Raw genomic sequence first — 14,817 nt, 5'->3', positions numbered from 1 at the left:
AACTTATGGAGAGTTTTATTATTGTTTTCTAACGGCTGAAAAAAAAGTGCCATGCATGATAACGCCCCGTTTACAGTGGTGTCAAATATAATGTATAAATATATAATATATATAAAGATATTACACGGCCGTCTGCGCGTCCACTTTGACAACTTCACAAACAGGTTAGAGGCGCAACTTAACACTGCTGGTGACGTCACTAGTTCCTCTGTTTAAAATGTGTTGGAACTCAACTGGTTCTTCAAAGTGTGAGTCAGAGATGAGGATGTGAGCAGAGCATCCGTGTGGAGGCAGACCAACACAAACATGACTGCAGGTGAGTGGCTCTCAGTGCTCTGTGTCCCGGTAATAATCCGTTTTATAAGTTCATTTCATCTACGTTCAATAGTTTACGTGATATAAAGGGTTAAACAAGTTTTTGGTATACAAATATATATATAGTTTGTTAATCAATAAGTTGAAGTAGTGAAAAGTAAAATGCAAATAATCAATTCATTTCTAAGTGTTCTAAAACGTTATTCCATGAGAATATTCAATTTGCATTTATATACATATCTTTAAAATTTCCTTTTCAAATATGTAAAGCTATTTACATACATTTCTCATATAAACATTTCTATTTTATATCAATAATATGTAATTAAGAGTTTATAGATTAAATAAAGTTAACCTAAAATGTTGTGTCTTTCAAGCTGTCCTCCTGCTCTGTGTTGCTGGGGTTCTCGGCTCAGACGTCCTGTCAGCGCAGAATCTCCCATGTGTCCACAGTCGTGAGGTAACAGCTGCCAGGGTCCTCGTGTTTAACTGTACTAACCTTTATAGTCACTTCATTTTTTTGTTTGTGGTATACTCTAATTGATTGTAATTGAATGAGAATGTGCATGATTACCATGGTCTAGAGGAGACAGCAGTTCAGGTTTTACAAGGCAACCTTGAGATTTTAGGATTTAGTTTAAGATGAATTTAGATGAGTTTATTTCTTTGTAACATGTTTGTAGCAGTGTCGACAAGTGCCTCTGTCCTCCCACTAAAGAGACATACTCTGGATATATTTTAGAGAACATCATACACTTAGCAACAGGAAAAATAAAAAGGTTGTAATACATCGGTGAGGGAAACGGCACAAACCTGACTAATTCCGCTTTTGTTTCATTTCTGTTTATCAGAACAGAAATTACCAGTGGATAGTTTCATGCCCCCTCACAGGACTCTGCTTGAATGGAGAGTTGAAATGAGTTCTGTGTTTCAGGTGGCTTGTCTGGAGTTAACCAGTTACATGAACACATCTGGACCCGTCAGTGTAGACGTGTGCACTGGTATGAAACTCGTGGTTTCACTGGAGGGCATCAGCGGATACCCTGTCTGTCTCTGGATCCGAGGAGAACACCCACCATTGCAAGTGTAAGTAAATGCTGTGTGTGTGTGTGTGTGTGTGTGTGTGTGTGTGTGTGTGTGTGTGTGTGTGTGTGTGTGTGTGTGTGTGTGTGTGTTAGTGTGTGTGTGTGTGTGTGAGTGTTTTCCTATTTTGAGTAAGTCTGATTAAACTGAAGGGTTTTCATTCACCTTTCCCCAAAAAAAGGAATGACTCGATAGTCCTACCACGACTTTCTGAGACTGATTCTGGGGAGTACACGCTGACCTGTGAAGCCAGTAATGGGACCAGTTCCTCTGTGACTGTGTCTGTTCATGTAATGGGTGAGTTTAAGTCCAGGCGGCATCTGAGGTACAGAATGTCTGAGATGTTCATGTTTTGTCAAATCACTGTAACACTTGGTGTGAATTTCTGCTTCTAAATTCAAATTGCCTTGAATGCAAAGAGTGGCCCATTTGAGAAAAGCCTTCCAAGACTAAATATATTCTGCTTTTAAAATTTTGATTTTACTTGCATTTAACCTTTTAAATTAAGTGACAACCCAATGTGCATTTCAATGAATATTTTGCTTACCGTACAGTTTTATGTCCTCCCTGCAATGCACAGTTAACATGGCAACAACACAACTGCAGCAGATACCTCAGTGGTAGTAAAACTAACATCTTGCTTGAAATTTGTTGCAGGGCGTCCATCAAAACCACAGCTGATGCTGCAGGATGTCGAACTCCATAAGACGTCCCCCTCTTTCACCTGCAAGTCTGAGGGCTCTCCGAAGCCTAAAATCGAATGGTCTGGGTAAGATGTTAATCCAGAATGATTCTACAACCATCTCAATATAGTAAGATTAGATTTTCTGAATAATCATGTTTCGCCTTGTTTTTGAACAGAAACAAAGTTGGGACAAATGAAAACACCAAAATATCAAGTTCTGAATACCCTGCTGAAGGAATGATGTGCTGTGCCACTAATGCAGAAGGACAAGAGTGCTCCCAACTTTATGACTATGGTAATTTAATATTTAAACAAATTATTTAAATGCACACTTCAAAATAGGATTACATAATTAACTATGCAGAATGAGGCTTATTTTTCAGTTTGGGTTTTCAACCCCCTGGAAAAAATTGGACGAAAAGTGGATGCAGTTCAGGGATTATTTGTAATTTAATATATTGTATCAAACAAATCAAATAGATGATCAAATGTCAAATCTATCATGTGACTCAGTGTCGTTTACTGTGTGTTTTAGATCTAGACCGCGAGCAAATGGACAATGAGGTTTCTAATGTGACAGTGAGTCCCGGTCAGTCTTTACTCCTTCGAGGTCGGATAAAAACGACTACACGTATATTTCCTGAGTGGGAGAAAGGTGGCAAACTACTAAACGCCGGAACGTTAGGATGCTCCTCTACAGTCAAGAAGAAGGTGATGTGATATTCCACTAAGACAAATTCGATTTTCCTTAAATTAACATGTGAAAAATTGTGAATTCACTCCCTTTTAAGTTGGTTTTAAAACTAATCCATCATATTTTAATACTCCTTAGACCGAGACACAAATCGGAAATGACTGTTCTTTCACGCTTCATTTTTGTATGTTTTGTTTGCAGAGCTGCATCAAAAATGACTTCCATAGTAGAAGTAAGATGGCCTACCTGTTCATCGAGTCAGTCAGTGTGGAGGACGGTGGAATGTACACCTGCAGGAGTCCGACCAACAAAATGAAGTCTGTCTACATCCACGTCCAGGGTTAGTAGAGCTGATCCGACTGTCACCAATAAATAATTCTCAACGCTTCCGCTTCTCTCTGATATTTAGTCTCATGTTTACCACCCGTCTCTGTCCTGATTTTTATTCTGTGTATTCTCAGTTGAAGGTTTCCTCTCCGTCCAGTTGAATGAGAGTAAGATCGTTCCAGCGCTGAAGGCGTCCAGCTCCTGCTTGCAAGCCGAGGTTTCCTACCACCCTGTGCTCCAGAGCTGCTTCTGGGAGGCTCCTGATAAAACCATCACGAAATGCCAAAGGGACAAATGGGTGACGAAACACAGGTGAAGTGATGTCCAAACATGTTGTCCTGTCAACTTGAAATTAAGAGGTCTTATCATGGGCAACAGTAATCGGCTGGCGGACTTGATATGAAGATATACTCTTGATATTCTTGATGTACAGAATTGAAAAGGCACAAATCTTTTTAACAAAGTGTGTGACTTGTGTCCCGGGAGGAAGAGAGGGTTGTCCACGTATCAGAAGGTCATTGGTTTTAACCCCAGCTCCTCCAGGCCGTGTGTCCTTGGGCAAGATACTTTACCCAATCGTATGTCAATGGTGTTTGCTAGAGAACGCAGCGTATATACACTGCATGAATGGGTGTATTAATGGGGAATATGACTTGTACTGCTTTGAGTTCCATTAGACTGGAAAAGCTCTTTATGAATACAGTCTATTTACCATGTACTACAACACTGTTTTGTCAGGAGTGTGCAGCTCTGCGGTTCACTCCAACCTGGAGTTTACAAGTTACACTTGGAGGCCGGAGGAAAAAAAGAAACAAAGACCATATCAGTGGGTGTTTTCGGTAGGAGACATTTATTTGCTATTTCTTTAATAATAATAATAATTCTTATTATTATTTCAATATCTTTTGTTCTGAAGTTTTAAATGGCACAAAATGTATAAATCTACACAAACCCCTGAATTAAGTGACAACCCAATGTGCATTTCAATGAATATTTTGCTTAACATACAGTTTTATGTCCTCCCTGCAATGCACAGTTAACATGGCAAATACACAACTGCAGCAGATACCTCAGTGGTAATAGAACTAACATATTGCTTGAAATTTGTTGCAGGGCGTCCATCAAAACCACAGCTGATGCTGCAGGATGTCGAACTCCGACAAACGTCCCCCTCTTTCACCTGCAATTCTGAGGGCTCTCCGAAGCCTGAAATCGAATGGTCTGGGTAAGATGTTAATCCAGAATGATTCTACAACCATCTCAATATAGTAAGATTAGATTTTCTGAATAATCATGTTTCGCCTTGTTTTTGAACAGAAACAAAGTTGGGACAAATGAAAACACCAAAATATCAAGTTCTGGATACCCTGCTGAAGGAATGATGTGCTGTGCCACTAATGCAGAAGGACAAGAGTGCTCCCAACTTTATGACTATGGTAATTTAATATTTAAACAAATTATTTAAATGCACACTTCAAAATAGGATTACATAATTAACTATGCAGAATGAGGCTTATTTTTCAGTTTGGGTCTTCAACTCCCTGGAAAAAATTGGACGAAAAGTGGATGCAGTTCAGGGATTATTTGTAATTTAATATATTGTATCAAACAAATCAAATAGATGATCAAATGTCAAATCTATCATGTGACTCAGTGTCGTTTACTGTGTGTTTTAGATCTAGACCGCGAGCAAATGGACAATGAGGTTTCTAATGTGACAGTGAGTCCCGGTCAGTCTTTACTCCTTCGAGCTCGGATAAAAACGCCTAGACGTACATTTCCTGAGTGGGAGAAAGGTGGCAAACTACTAAACGCCGGAACGTTAGGATGCTCCTCTACAGTCAAGAAGAAGGTGATGTGATATTCCACTAAGACAAATTCGATTTTCCTTAAATTAACATGTGAAAAATTGTGAATTCACTCCCTTTTAAGTTGGTTTTAAAACTAATCCATCATATTTTAATACTCCTTAGACCGAGACACAAATCGGAAATGACTGTTCTTTCACGCTTCATTTTTGTATGTTTTGTTTGCAGAGCTGCATCAAAAATGACTCCCATAGTAGAAGTATGATGGCCTACCTGTTCATCGAGTCAGTCAGTGTGGAGGACGGTGGAATGTACACCTGCAGGAGTCCGACCAACAAAATGAAGTCTGTCTACATCCACGTCCAGGGTTAGTAGAGCTGATCCGACTGTCACCAATAAATAATTCTCAACGCTTCCGCTTCTCTCTGATATTTAGTCTCATGTTTACCACCCGTCTCTGTCCTGATTTTTATTCTGTGTATTCTCAGCTGAAGGTTTCCTCTCCGTCCAGTTGAATGAGCGTAAGATCGTTCCAGCGCTGAAGGCGTCCAGCTCCTGCTTGCAAGCCGAGGTTTCCTACCACCCTGTGCTCCAGAGCTGCTTCTGGGAGGCTCCTGATAAAACCATCACGAAATGCCAAAGGGACAAATGGGTGACGAAACACAGGTGAAGTGATGTCCAAACATGTCGTCATGTCAACTTGAAATTAAGAGGTCTTATCATGGGCAACAGTAATCGGCTGGCGGACTTGATATGAGGATATACTCTTGATATTCTTGATGTACAGAATTGAAGAGGCACAAATCTTTTTAAAAAAGTGTGTGACTTGTGTCCCGGGAGGAAGAGAGGGTTGTCCAAGTATCAGAAAGTCATTGGTTTTAACCCCAGCTCCTCCAGGCTGTGTGTCCTTGGGCAAGATACTTTACCCAATCGTATGTCAATGGTGTTTGCTAGAGAACGCAGCGTATATACACTGCATGAATGGGTGTATTAATGGTGATTATGACTTGTATTGCTTTGAGTTCCATTAGACTGGAAAAGCTCTTTATGAATACAGTCTATTTACCATGTACTACAACACTGTTTTGTCAGGAGTGTGCAGCTCTGCGGTTCACTCCAACCTGTAGTTTACAAGTTACACTTGGAGGCCGGAGGAAAAAAAGAAACAAAGACCATATCAGTGTGTGTTTTCGGTAGGAGACATTTATTTGCTATTTCTTTAATAATAATAATAATTTTTATTATTATTTCAATATCTTTTGTTCTGAAGTTTTAAATGGCACAAAATGTATAAATCTACACATTTTTGTTTCAGACGCACCGAAGTTCAGTTTCGGCCCCAGCGAAGTTAATGATATCAACCTGGAGGCTGTGAGTCTTGTGCCGGCAAATTGTTCCTGGATGGTTTGTCCTTCAAACGGCAGCAGGTATGATCACTCTCACTGTAGTAGCCCTAAAGTTCTCATTAAGTCTCGAAAAGTGATTTAGTTTTGGTGAGATAAATGAAACTCAGACAGACACACTTTGATTCTGACTTCTTCCTTTCAGGTGTGAAGCCGATTGTTCCTGGAAAAAGATCAACGACACCATTCAAACAGACTCTGACGTCTCCTGTAGCAAAACAATCAAGACCTCACTGAGAAGAGACCAAGCGACTGACCAATGTGTAAGGTTCTGCCTCACAAACTCAGTCGGCTCCTGGTGCTCGGACTCGCAATACAATTCCCATTCACCACAGGCCTCCACAGGTAGATTTAGTTTAAATTTCAGAATAAGTTGTTCATTTGCCTTTTTTTTTTCATGACACTGATGTCATTAGAAACTTCTATGTTTTTAGGTGGCCGGCCTCCAGAGAACAACGACATGCTGCTGCTGAAAGTCGGCAGTTTCCTTCTGCTTCTGGCTCTGGCAGTAGTCAGTGTGGTGCTCTTGTACTTTGTGAAAAAGAAGGTAAATGTTAATAATAATAATAATAATAGCTTGAATTTACAGTGTGAGTGCGGACAAAAAGAGAAGAGAAAAGAAATTGCATGTCACACATTGGTACTCACAGGAACACATGATGACGTAAGTGCAACCCCCTCCGTGCTTCTCATAGAAACCCAAGTATCAGCCCCAGCTGCAGATGATCCAGATGGTGGGACCCAGCGACAACGATTACATCTACATCAACTTCAAGGACTTTCAGTACGACCAGAAATGGGAGTTTCCCAGGGAGAATCTGGAGCTGGGTATGAATTACACCAGACATGAAGCACCTCAGATCCTCAATTAAAAGTACCAAACCAACAAAAATACTCACATTACTAGTAAGAGCATTGTATTTAAAATCATACTCAAGTAAAAGTACAGATGTATTATTATCTAAATTAAAACCAAAGGCAGGACTTTGCAAAGAGACAAACTGTTAACACTGCTGCTTGTTACCTCCAGCAAGCAGGGTATGTTTTTGAAATTTGAAAATTTGAAATAATTGAAATAATTCATGGAGCTTGACGAAAAGAGTCAGACATAGAGGACTGACATCTATGAGTGTGTGTAATTTGGTGCATTTTAATTTAATTTAAGTGCTCTCATATTTGACAGTGCTTACTATTCTGTAAAGCTCATCCTATTTTTTTCTAAATGTAGAAACTTAATGTGAAAAGTAATAAGAAGAGTAGGTGGAATTTATAAATAACAACGCAAAGCCAAATACCTCAGAACTGCACTTATATATTCTTATAAGGATGAATCTAATCTGATAAAAATGAAAATCATACACAGGGTGTTTCTGTGTCATGTGCAGGTAGTGAACTGGGCTCTGGGGCTTTTGGCACGGTGGTCCAAGCTACAGCCTATGGCATCAACAAGCCCGGGGTGTCCCAGCAGGTGGCTGTCAAGATGCTGAAAGGTCAGCGTTTCACACACTTACTCCACAAGGGAAATGTTGAATGTTGCGGAGGTCATGTCGGTGGCTGATGTGATGTCTGACTCTGCAGAGAAACACCAGACGGTGGAGAAGGAGGCGCTGATGTCCGAGCTGAAGATGCTGACTCACATCGGTCAGCACGGCAACATTGTGAACCTGCTCGGGGCGTGCACAGAATTAGGTAAAAACTACCACTGATACCTAGAACCATACACAACAAATTCTATCACAATATCACATGATCTAAGCGTGAACTTGGCTTACAGTATCTTTGCATTATTGATGATAATTATTATCATTGTTTGTGTTTCCCTGTATAGGACCCATATACCTGATTTTCCAGTACTGCTGTTATGGAGACCTGCTGAACTACCTGAAGAACAACAGCGAGCGTTACAACAAGTCTGTGACCGACGCCTTCAACAAGGACCGCTTCAGCAGCTTGTACAACAACCTGCAGCCGCGCAAAAGCTCCAGGTGGGAACCACACACACTCAGCACAAGAGAGATCGAACAGAGAGTTCCTATCTAGGTGCGGATCTGCTGGAAGTCCCTATTGATGTTATAGAATATCACATCAGAATTTTTATTTTCACAGTGAGCTGCAAACAGCAGTTGACACCTATGTGCCCATGTATCATGCTGCCACCAGGGGGCAGGAGGACATCGCCCTCCTCGCCCTCAGCTCAGGTGACATGGATGTTTACGAAGGTCAGAAAACACATCATGAGAAGAGAGCGTGCATGTTTTTTTGCTCCTGGTCTGATCTGTGTTGATCGTGAATCATCTCTTTCCCATGTGTGCGAACCCAGAGATGTATTTAAACAACGATGATGAGACCGAGGAGCTGCAAGCCCTGACTTTTGATGACCTGCTGAGCTTCGCCTACCAAGTGGCCAAGGGCATGGATTTCCTCTCCTCCAAGAATGTAAGAGACAAACTGCTTTTAAGCAAAAATACCAAATGCCAAGTTTATGCTTTTGTATTACTTGAATGAATAACCTGGGGTCCTTAGCCTGTTACTCAAACAGCACTGGTGATTTCAAGACATCGACTTGGGATTCGAGAAAATTCAATTTTCAAATCGATTTTTTACATTTAAGACCCAACTATCAATACAGAAAAGAATCAGTAATTTACGATTAAATATTGTAGTTGCAGCCCCACTAGTCCTTGTATGTGTTATCTGTGGTGTGAGTGAATATACTGACACCCGGTCATGTGTAACCGCAGTGCATCCACCGAGACCTGGCGGCTCGCAACATGTTAGTGACAAAAGGCCGTCTTATCAAGATCGGTGACTTTGGTTTGGCCCGGGACATCGACAACGACTCCAACTACGTCATGAGAGGAAACGTATGTGAAGCAGCGACATCATCATCTAGCACTTCTTGCACACGATGTGACATGTGACAAGGCTCTGTCGTCCCTCAGGTGCGTTTACCAGTGAAGTGGATGGCACCAGAGAGCATCTTTCATGGGATGTACACCATGAAGAGTGACGTCTGGGCCTACGGCATCTTGCTCTGGGAGATCTTCTCACTCGGTAGCTTTCACAGACAGATACTCTCCGCGAGCTGAATGTTTAAAACCGCCTCCCCTGCAATACGAAACATGAAGTCTCTCTCTCTCTTGTGTTTGATGGTATCAGGTGTCACTCCGTACCCCGGGATGAAGGTGGATCACACGTTCTATTCGATGATTGAGAGAGGATTCAAGATGGAGTGTCCTTACTACGCCAATGAGTCTGTGTGGGTGTCCCCAGTGCTTGACACTGTACAATACAGAACTGATATTTCAATCATTTGCATAACAAATTAAAGGGTAAAAAACAACAAGGGTTAGTAGTAGTGGTACTGGATGCTGGTGGAGGTTTGAAAATCGTAGATTGTACAAATTAACTTTTATACTTTACTTTAGTATTAGTATTTTATATTTCTACTTTACCACATTTCAAAGGGATTGTTTATGCAGTGTTGTGGGAATATTCCAGCCTGTTTTCAATGCAAATCCCAGTTTGTTAAAATTACATTTATTAAATTGTAATGCAGCCTTCTTCAAGACCAGTCCTTTTGATGACTTTAATGAGAAACTGATAATATTGATTTAATTTAAGGGAAACTTATTAATACATGAGTGAGAATTGTACTGGATTTCTGGATGCAAAGGTTTTACTTGCAATGTAATATTTGTATTATTTTTGTATATCTGAACCGAAGTCCAGCAGACCTCTAGATATTATGGGTAACTTAACATCTTAATGACTTTTTAATCTTTCCACTTATCTTGCAGGTATGGGATGATGTGTAGGTGTTGGGCCCTGGATCCCTGTGACCGCCCTTCTTTCTCCAAACTGGTGTCGTTTGTGTGTGATCAGCTGACGGACAGAGAGGAGAAGGTGGGTCTGCAGAGCAAGAGATAACAACAGATATTTAGAAATAATCTACCTGAGGCAGAGTTTAAGCCGTTTCCATTCACCAATGAACAGTGAAAGTCACTTTAAGTTATTCCTCTTCCTAACCGACCTCCTTCCTCTCTAAGCTCTACCACAACATCGTCGACCAGAAGTCCAGCGACTACCAGAACGCACGGGCCCTATTGGACATTTCTGCCTTGGCAAAGCAGGAGGAGAACAAGACGCAGTCAAGGAATGACTACTGTCAAACCAAAGCAGCCCAAGAGAGCAAAGCAGAAATGGCCGACTCCGACAACGTGGCAGCTGAGGAGAAACCTCTGAAGCCATCTGATACAGAGTGATAGCCTCTAAGTGAATGGAAAGTATTTCAAAAACAGTTCAACAATGTTCTTTCTCTCTTTATAAGCCAACGAGTTACAGCAGAATGCGCTTTTTTTTGTATTTTAATGAAATATAGTAGACTCCTACATGTTCTCAAATTAACTGAGCAAATTGTCATTGTGCATTGCATTACAATTTCAACAAACTATAATGAGAACTGAATGTAAATACAGTATTTGTTTTATTCGACAGTGTTTTATCGTGCAGCTATATCTGAAAGAAAGTTTTCAGAAAAGGATCCTACATATTTTCTGGATAAAAATGGAGACATGTAAGCTATGACTTCACAGGTTTATGGAGTGACCGATCAACTTTTGCTATTAAATTGTATTATATATTATATCCATGGAAACAACCCCTTGTCTTGATATTTTGTAAGATATTGTAATGGCCTTGTTGTGCGCTTATTATTGTATCAGCAGCTACATGCAGTTTAAATACCATTTTGTATACATTCATATTTTTTAAATCAAGCTTTCTGTTCTTTTTGATGAAAAGTTTAAGCCTAACACCTGCAATTTAATGAACTTTGCATAATAAATAAGAAAAAAAGGAAAAATGATTGCAATGCATGTTTGTCCTTCCCGAATGATTTGACTATCTACTGTTTGAATTAAGTCATTTGACAGAACATTAGGAGTGAACCGTCAACTTGTTGTCAGCCCTCTCGTATTTCATTCTTTTATCCACTCAGTCATCTTGCGACCTCTGCTTGGGTTAGGGAACTACTGTAATCTAATGTATATGAAGATGGACGACATGACTGATCCCCAAAGTCTCTCTGTCAACACCTGGTGGCTGGCTGCAGTACAGGTTGTGTAAAGTTCCTTGCTGGAGCACGGTCAACGTCAGAGCTCATCACTTGTGTTCAATGTAACCAGATAATTGATCATTATCGTATTTGTACGATAAGTTTGCCCTCGGTACGATGTATGATCAATAATGACTAAAAATCCCATAATGTATGATCATTTGGTCATTTGGCTACACTTTGTATTAGGAGTGGTATTCAGTCTTAGCTACCATCAATGGTCTTGGCTATCTCAATGTACTACATTTCCCAACATGCCCTGAATACGACATCACTTGCCCTCACATTCTGAAGTGGCATCTTGCCCTTTGTGGTTTAGGATCACATTCTCCCGCCGCTCAAGTTCACCCCTGCGTGTTCGCTCATTTTAAAGTGTTTGTGGCTAAAAAGAAAGGTTCACATTTTGACGAAGAGGAGGGCAGAGTCTGTGTTGGATGAACCTTGCCACCAAAAGTACAGGCATGAAGGGGAAAGAGGCCCCAGTTTTACTGTGGCTGAAACCTCTCACAGGCTGTGATACTATAAGGCCTGGGGTCGTTGTTGCAATGTACAGATGCTGGCTGAAATAACTTGATTTAAAAAATCACGCAAAATCGAAAAAATACCAATTGAGTGTTTGGCCCCAATTTGTAAGAACATCGGGAAAGGACCAGTGAGTCAAAGCAGTGAAGATGGCGGAGGTAAAACTATTAGGGTTCTTGAACATAACATCGCCGTGCAGGCTCCAGACCAACCTGTGGATGAGGATATCATAAAGTCTCAAAAAACGTTACAAGGGACTGGCCCATCAGCGCCTGGGTCACTGATGGAGGATGTGGAGGTCAAAGACAGGGAATCAGAGGTGGAGATGGAACCTTAAGGTCAACCCTAAGGTCACTAAGGTTATATATTTATTTACACTAACCGATGGCCTTTCCAGTCGTGTGGTCAGGTTTATAAACTGTTATAAATAGGCGGCATAAAAAAAAAGTATCATAATACGATCATTTTGAATCTGTGGTGCGATTCTTCCATATTTCCCATGAGGCAACGCTGCTTGTGTTCCGCTGGAACCTCGTGCGCATGCGTATAGCTACCTGGATAGAGGTGAACAAGTCTGACAGGTCCGTTCTGCAATAGTGTTCAATATCTGTTTGATCAGAGTGCGTCGGGGAATAAGTAAGTTATCTTCACTGACACCTGATGTGACGTTTCATTGCACTATGACGCTGGATCTTATCTTATATTACTATATATATATATTACTATATATATATATATATTGCATTTAGAAGCTGATTGTTCATATTGTACTTAGTTTAGAAGCTCGTGGGGTAGTTAGCAGGCTGTTAGCTTAGCCCCGGAGCCCCTGAGCTGAGTGACGGTGCTCCACCTCGGTTCTGTCAGTGGCTGTTTGCTCAGTGACATGTTTCTGTGCAGCCTCGATCTGTCCCCTGAGAGGAGGAGATGCTTCATTCCTCTGACGGTCCAGCCCGGTCACCTGCTATTTGTCAAGGGCTGCCCTGATACTATATCACCTGCATGCACTGCCCCCTTGTGGTCCAATCGTGGCGTAACGTTTAATCCATGTTGCTGTGTTAAATTACTGGTTTCCCATGTGAAGTAATTATTCTTATTGTGTGTTTTGCAGATATCACAAAAAACACACACAAATCGAATCTTCCACTGCCAGGTTTGCAGCCCCCTCCTGTTTGGAAATATATCTTCATCTGAAGGTGAGAAGTTGCTGCTTTTTCTCTGAGCAGAAAATCTGTCCACCCACACTGTCGCACAAATATGTCATAAATCCACCCCCCTGTACATTACTGGATGGGACACGAAACAAAATATAAAATTAAAGAACACATTCACTGTTGTTTTTCAATTCCTCTGTCATTCGATCGCACTATGTCCAGCGGTAACTGTTTGGCCCTTGCATTTGAGCTCTATAGCAAACTCCTCCCCTCAACATCACATGAAATGACAAATAAATGATTAACCTAAGCCAGGCGTCCAGGGCCTGGTTCTGTGTCCACCAGTGTATTGACCTCGTGGAGTTCAAAGACTGTCTCTGCAACAACTGGGGACCCACGTGGACATGGACATCGGCACAGTGAACGCTCTGTCTTATGAGGATTTTGGGAATATTTTTTGTAACGTGGTGGAGAAATGTCCCATCATAGCCGCTGCAGTGTGGTCCAGTCGTCCCTTTGCGAGCTTTTCGGCTTTGGAGGCTGCATTCAATGAGTTCATGGATGCTCTGCCAGAGTCAGGTGAGACACACATCCACAGTTTGGTAATATTATGTCATGATTGCGTATTTGGTGGCTCCTTTGAGTGACATGTTTGCATACAAATGGCTTCTATTTTGTGCGTAATGGCATAGATAGACATTATATGAACAATCCAGAGCAATAATCAGTCACATGTGTGTCCAGGTAAAGAGGGCATCCTTAGGTGTCACCCTGACCTCGCGGGCCGGGACCTCCAGAGCGGCACCCTGACTAAAGAGTCGCTTGAGGAGCAGGCAGGAGCCGGCCTGGACGCGCTGGAGTCCTCTGAGGCCTCGAGCATGGCCCGGCTCAACGAGCACTACAAAGAGCGGTTCGGGTTCCCGTTCGTCATCTGCGCCCGGATGAACGACAAGAAGAACATTTTACGGCAGCTGTCCGAGCGCTGTCAGCACGAGCGCACGGTGGAGAGGGCGCACGGCATCGAGGAGGTGAAGAAGATCTGCCGCCTGCGTCTCCAAGGCCTTGTGTGCCATGATGCACAAAACAAGCTCTGACCCTGATTCACTTCGGAATCTCTCCTGCTCCAGTCATTACTATCAAACATTTACATGGTGGTGATACTTGTTTTATTCCAAATGTATGTGAGCTATTCATCCATCGCCCTGTGTACTTTTGTAGACAATAAAGGAGGTAGAGCGGGTCATCCACTAACCAGAGGGTTGGGGGTTGGAACCCGGCCACCCCTATTCTGCATACCGAAGTGTCCTTGGGCAAGATTTTGTATAACTGTGAGATGGAGAAAGTGCTGCAACTGGATGCCCTGTATGAATGTGTGTGTTAATGAAAAAACTGTACTGGAAAGGCTTTAAGTGGTCACCGTTACCATTTAACATTCTCACAGTAAACGTGTTATAAAGGCATATTTACATTTATAAGTATACATGGATTAAAACAATAATACTTTAATTTAGCATTATCAGAATTATAAATCATAGTTTAAGAGCATAAACAAAAATCACGACTAAATGCAAAACCGAACACATTTTCACATTTAAGTATTTTAATCCGCAAATCAATCTGAGCAAAAAATGAGCAAATATTAAATGTTTATATTGGAAGAAATAAAAAAATTAAGGTCCTGAATTCTTTTAAGCTCCATGGGCTAACTTCTAT

General features: G+C 41.3%; 2 protein-coding genes across 3 annotated transcripts; both read left to right on the top strand.

Annotated features, from left to right (window-relative positions):
* Positions 1-140: 140 nt before the first annotated feature.
* flt3 (fms related receptor tyrosine kinase 3) lies at positions 141-11,179 on the top strand. The gene is made up of 30 exons (XM_053412714.1): positions 141-316; positions 693-775; positions 1,250-1,401; positions 1,580-1,695; positions 2,056-2,167; positions 2,260-2,378; positions 2,619-2,794; positions 2,979-3,117; positions 3,239-3,416; positions 3,843-3,943; positions 4,218-4,329; positions 4,422-4,540; positions 4,781-4,956; positions 5,141-5,279; positions 5,401-5,578; positions 6,005-6,105; positions 6,228-6,339; positions 6,461-6,660; positions 6,750-6,862; positions 7,011-7,143; positions 7,701-7,805; positions 7,894-8,004; positions 8,144-8,300; positions 8,422-8,534; positions 8,636-8,751; positions 9,057-9,179; positions 9,258-9,369; positions 9,475-9,574; positions 10,116-10,221; positions 10,365-11,179. Exons 1-30 carry the CDS (start codon positions 307-309, stop codon positions 10,578-10,580), a joined length of 3,828 nt encoding a protein of 1,275 aa, XP_053268689.1. The 5' UTR covers positions 141-306; the 3' UTR covers positions 10,581-11,179.
* Positions 11,180-12,494: 1,315 nt separating this feature from the next.
* Positions 12,495-14,399, top strand: urad (ureidoimidazoline (2-oxo-4-hydroxy-4-carboxy-5-) decarboxylase). Of its 2 annotated transcripts, none has more exons than XM_053412722.1 (4): positions 12,495-12,589; positions 13,062-13,146; positions 13,428-13,683; positions 13,849-14,399. In XM_053412722.1, exons 3-4 carry the CDS (start codon positions 13,509-13,511, stop codon positions 14,196-14,198), a joined length of 525 nt encoding a protein of 174 aa, XP_053268697.1. In that variant the 5' UTR covers positions 12,495-12,589; positions 13,062-13,146; positions 13,428-13,508; the 3' UTR covers positions 14,199-14,399. The 2 variants fall into 2 exon arrangements, with proteins under 2 accessions (XP_053268697.1, XP_053268698.1); XM_053412723.1 differs by having other exon boundaries at positions 13,420-13,683.
* The last annotated feature ends 418 nt before the right edge of the window (positions 14,400-14,817 follow it).

Source organism: Pleuronectes platessa, chromosome 20 (assembly GCF_947347685.1).
Source record: "Pleuronectes platessa chromosome 20, fPlePla1.1, whole genome shotgun sequence".
In the NCBI taxonomy this organism is placed as follows: Eukaryota; Metazoa; Chordata; class Actinopteri; order Pleuronectiformes; family Pleuronectidae; genus Pleuronectes; species Pleuronectes platessa.
Note: the sequence above shows the minus strand (reverse complement) of the source record. Positions and strands in the feature narration are given on the sequence as shown.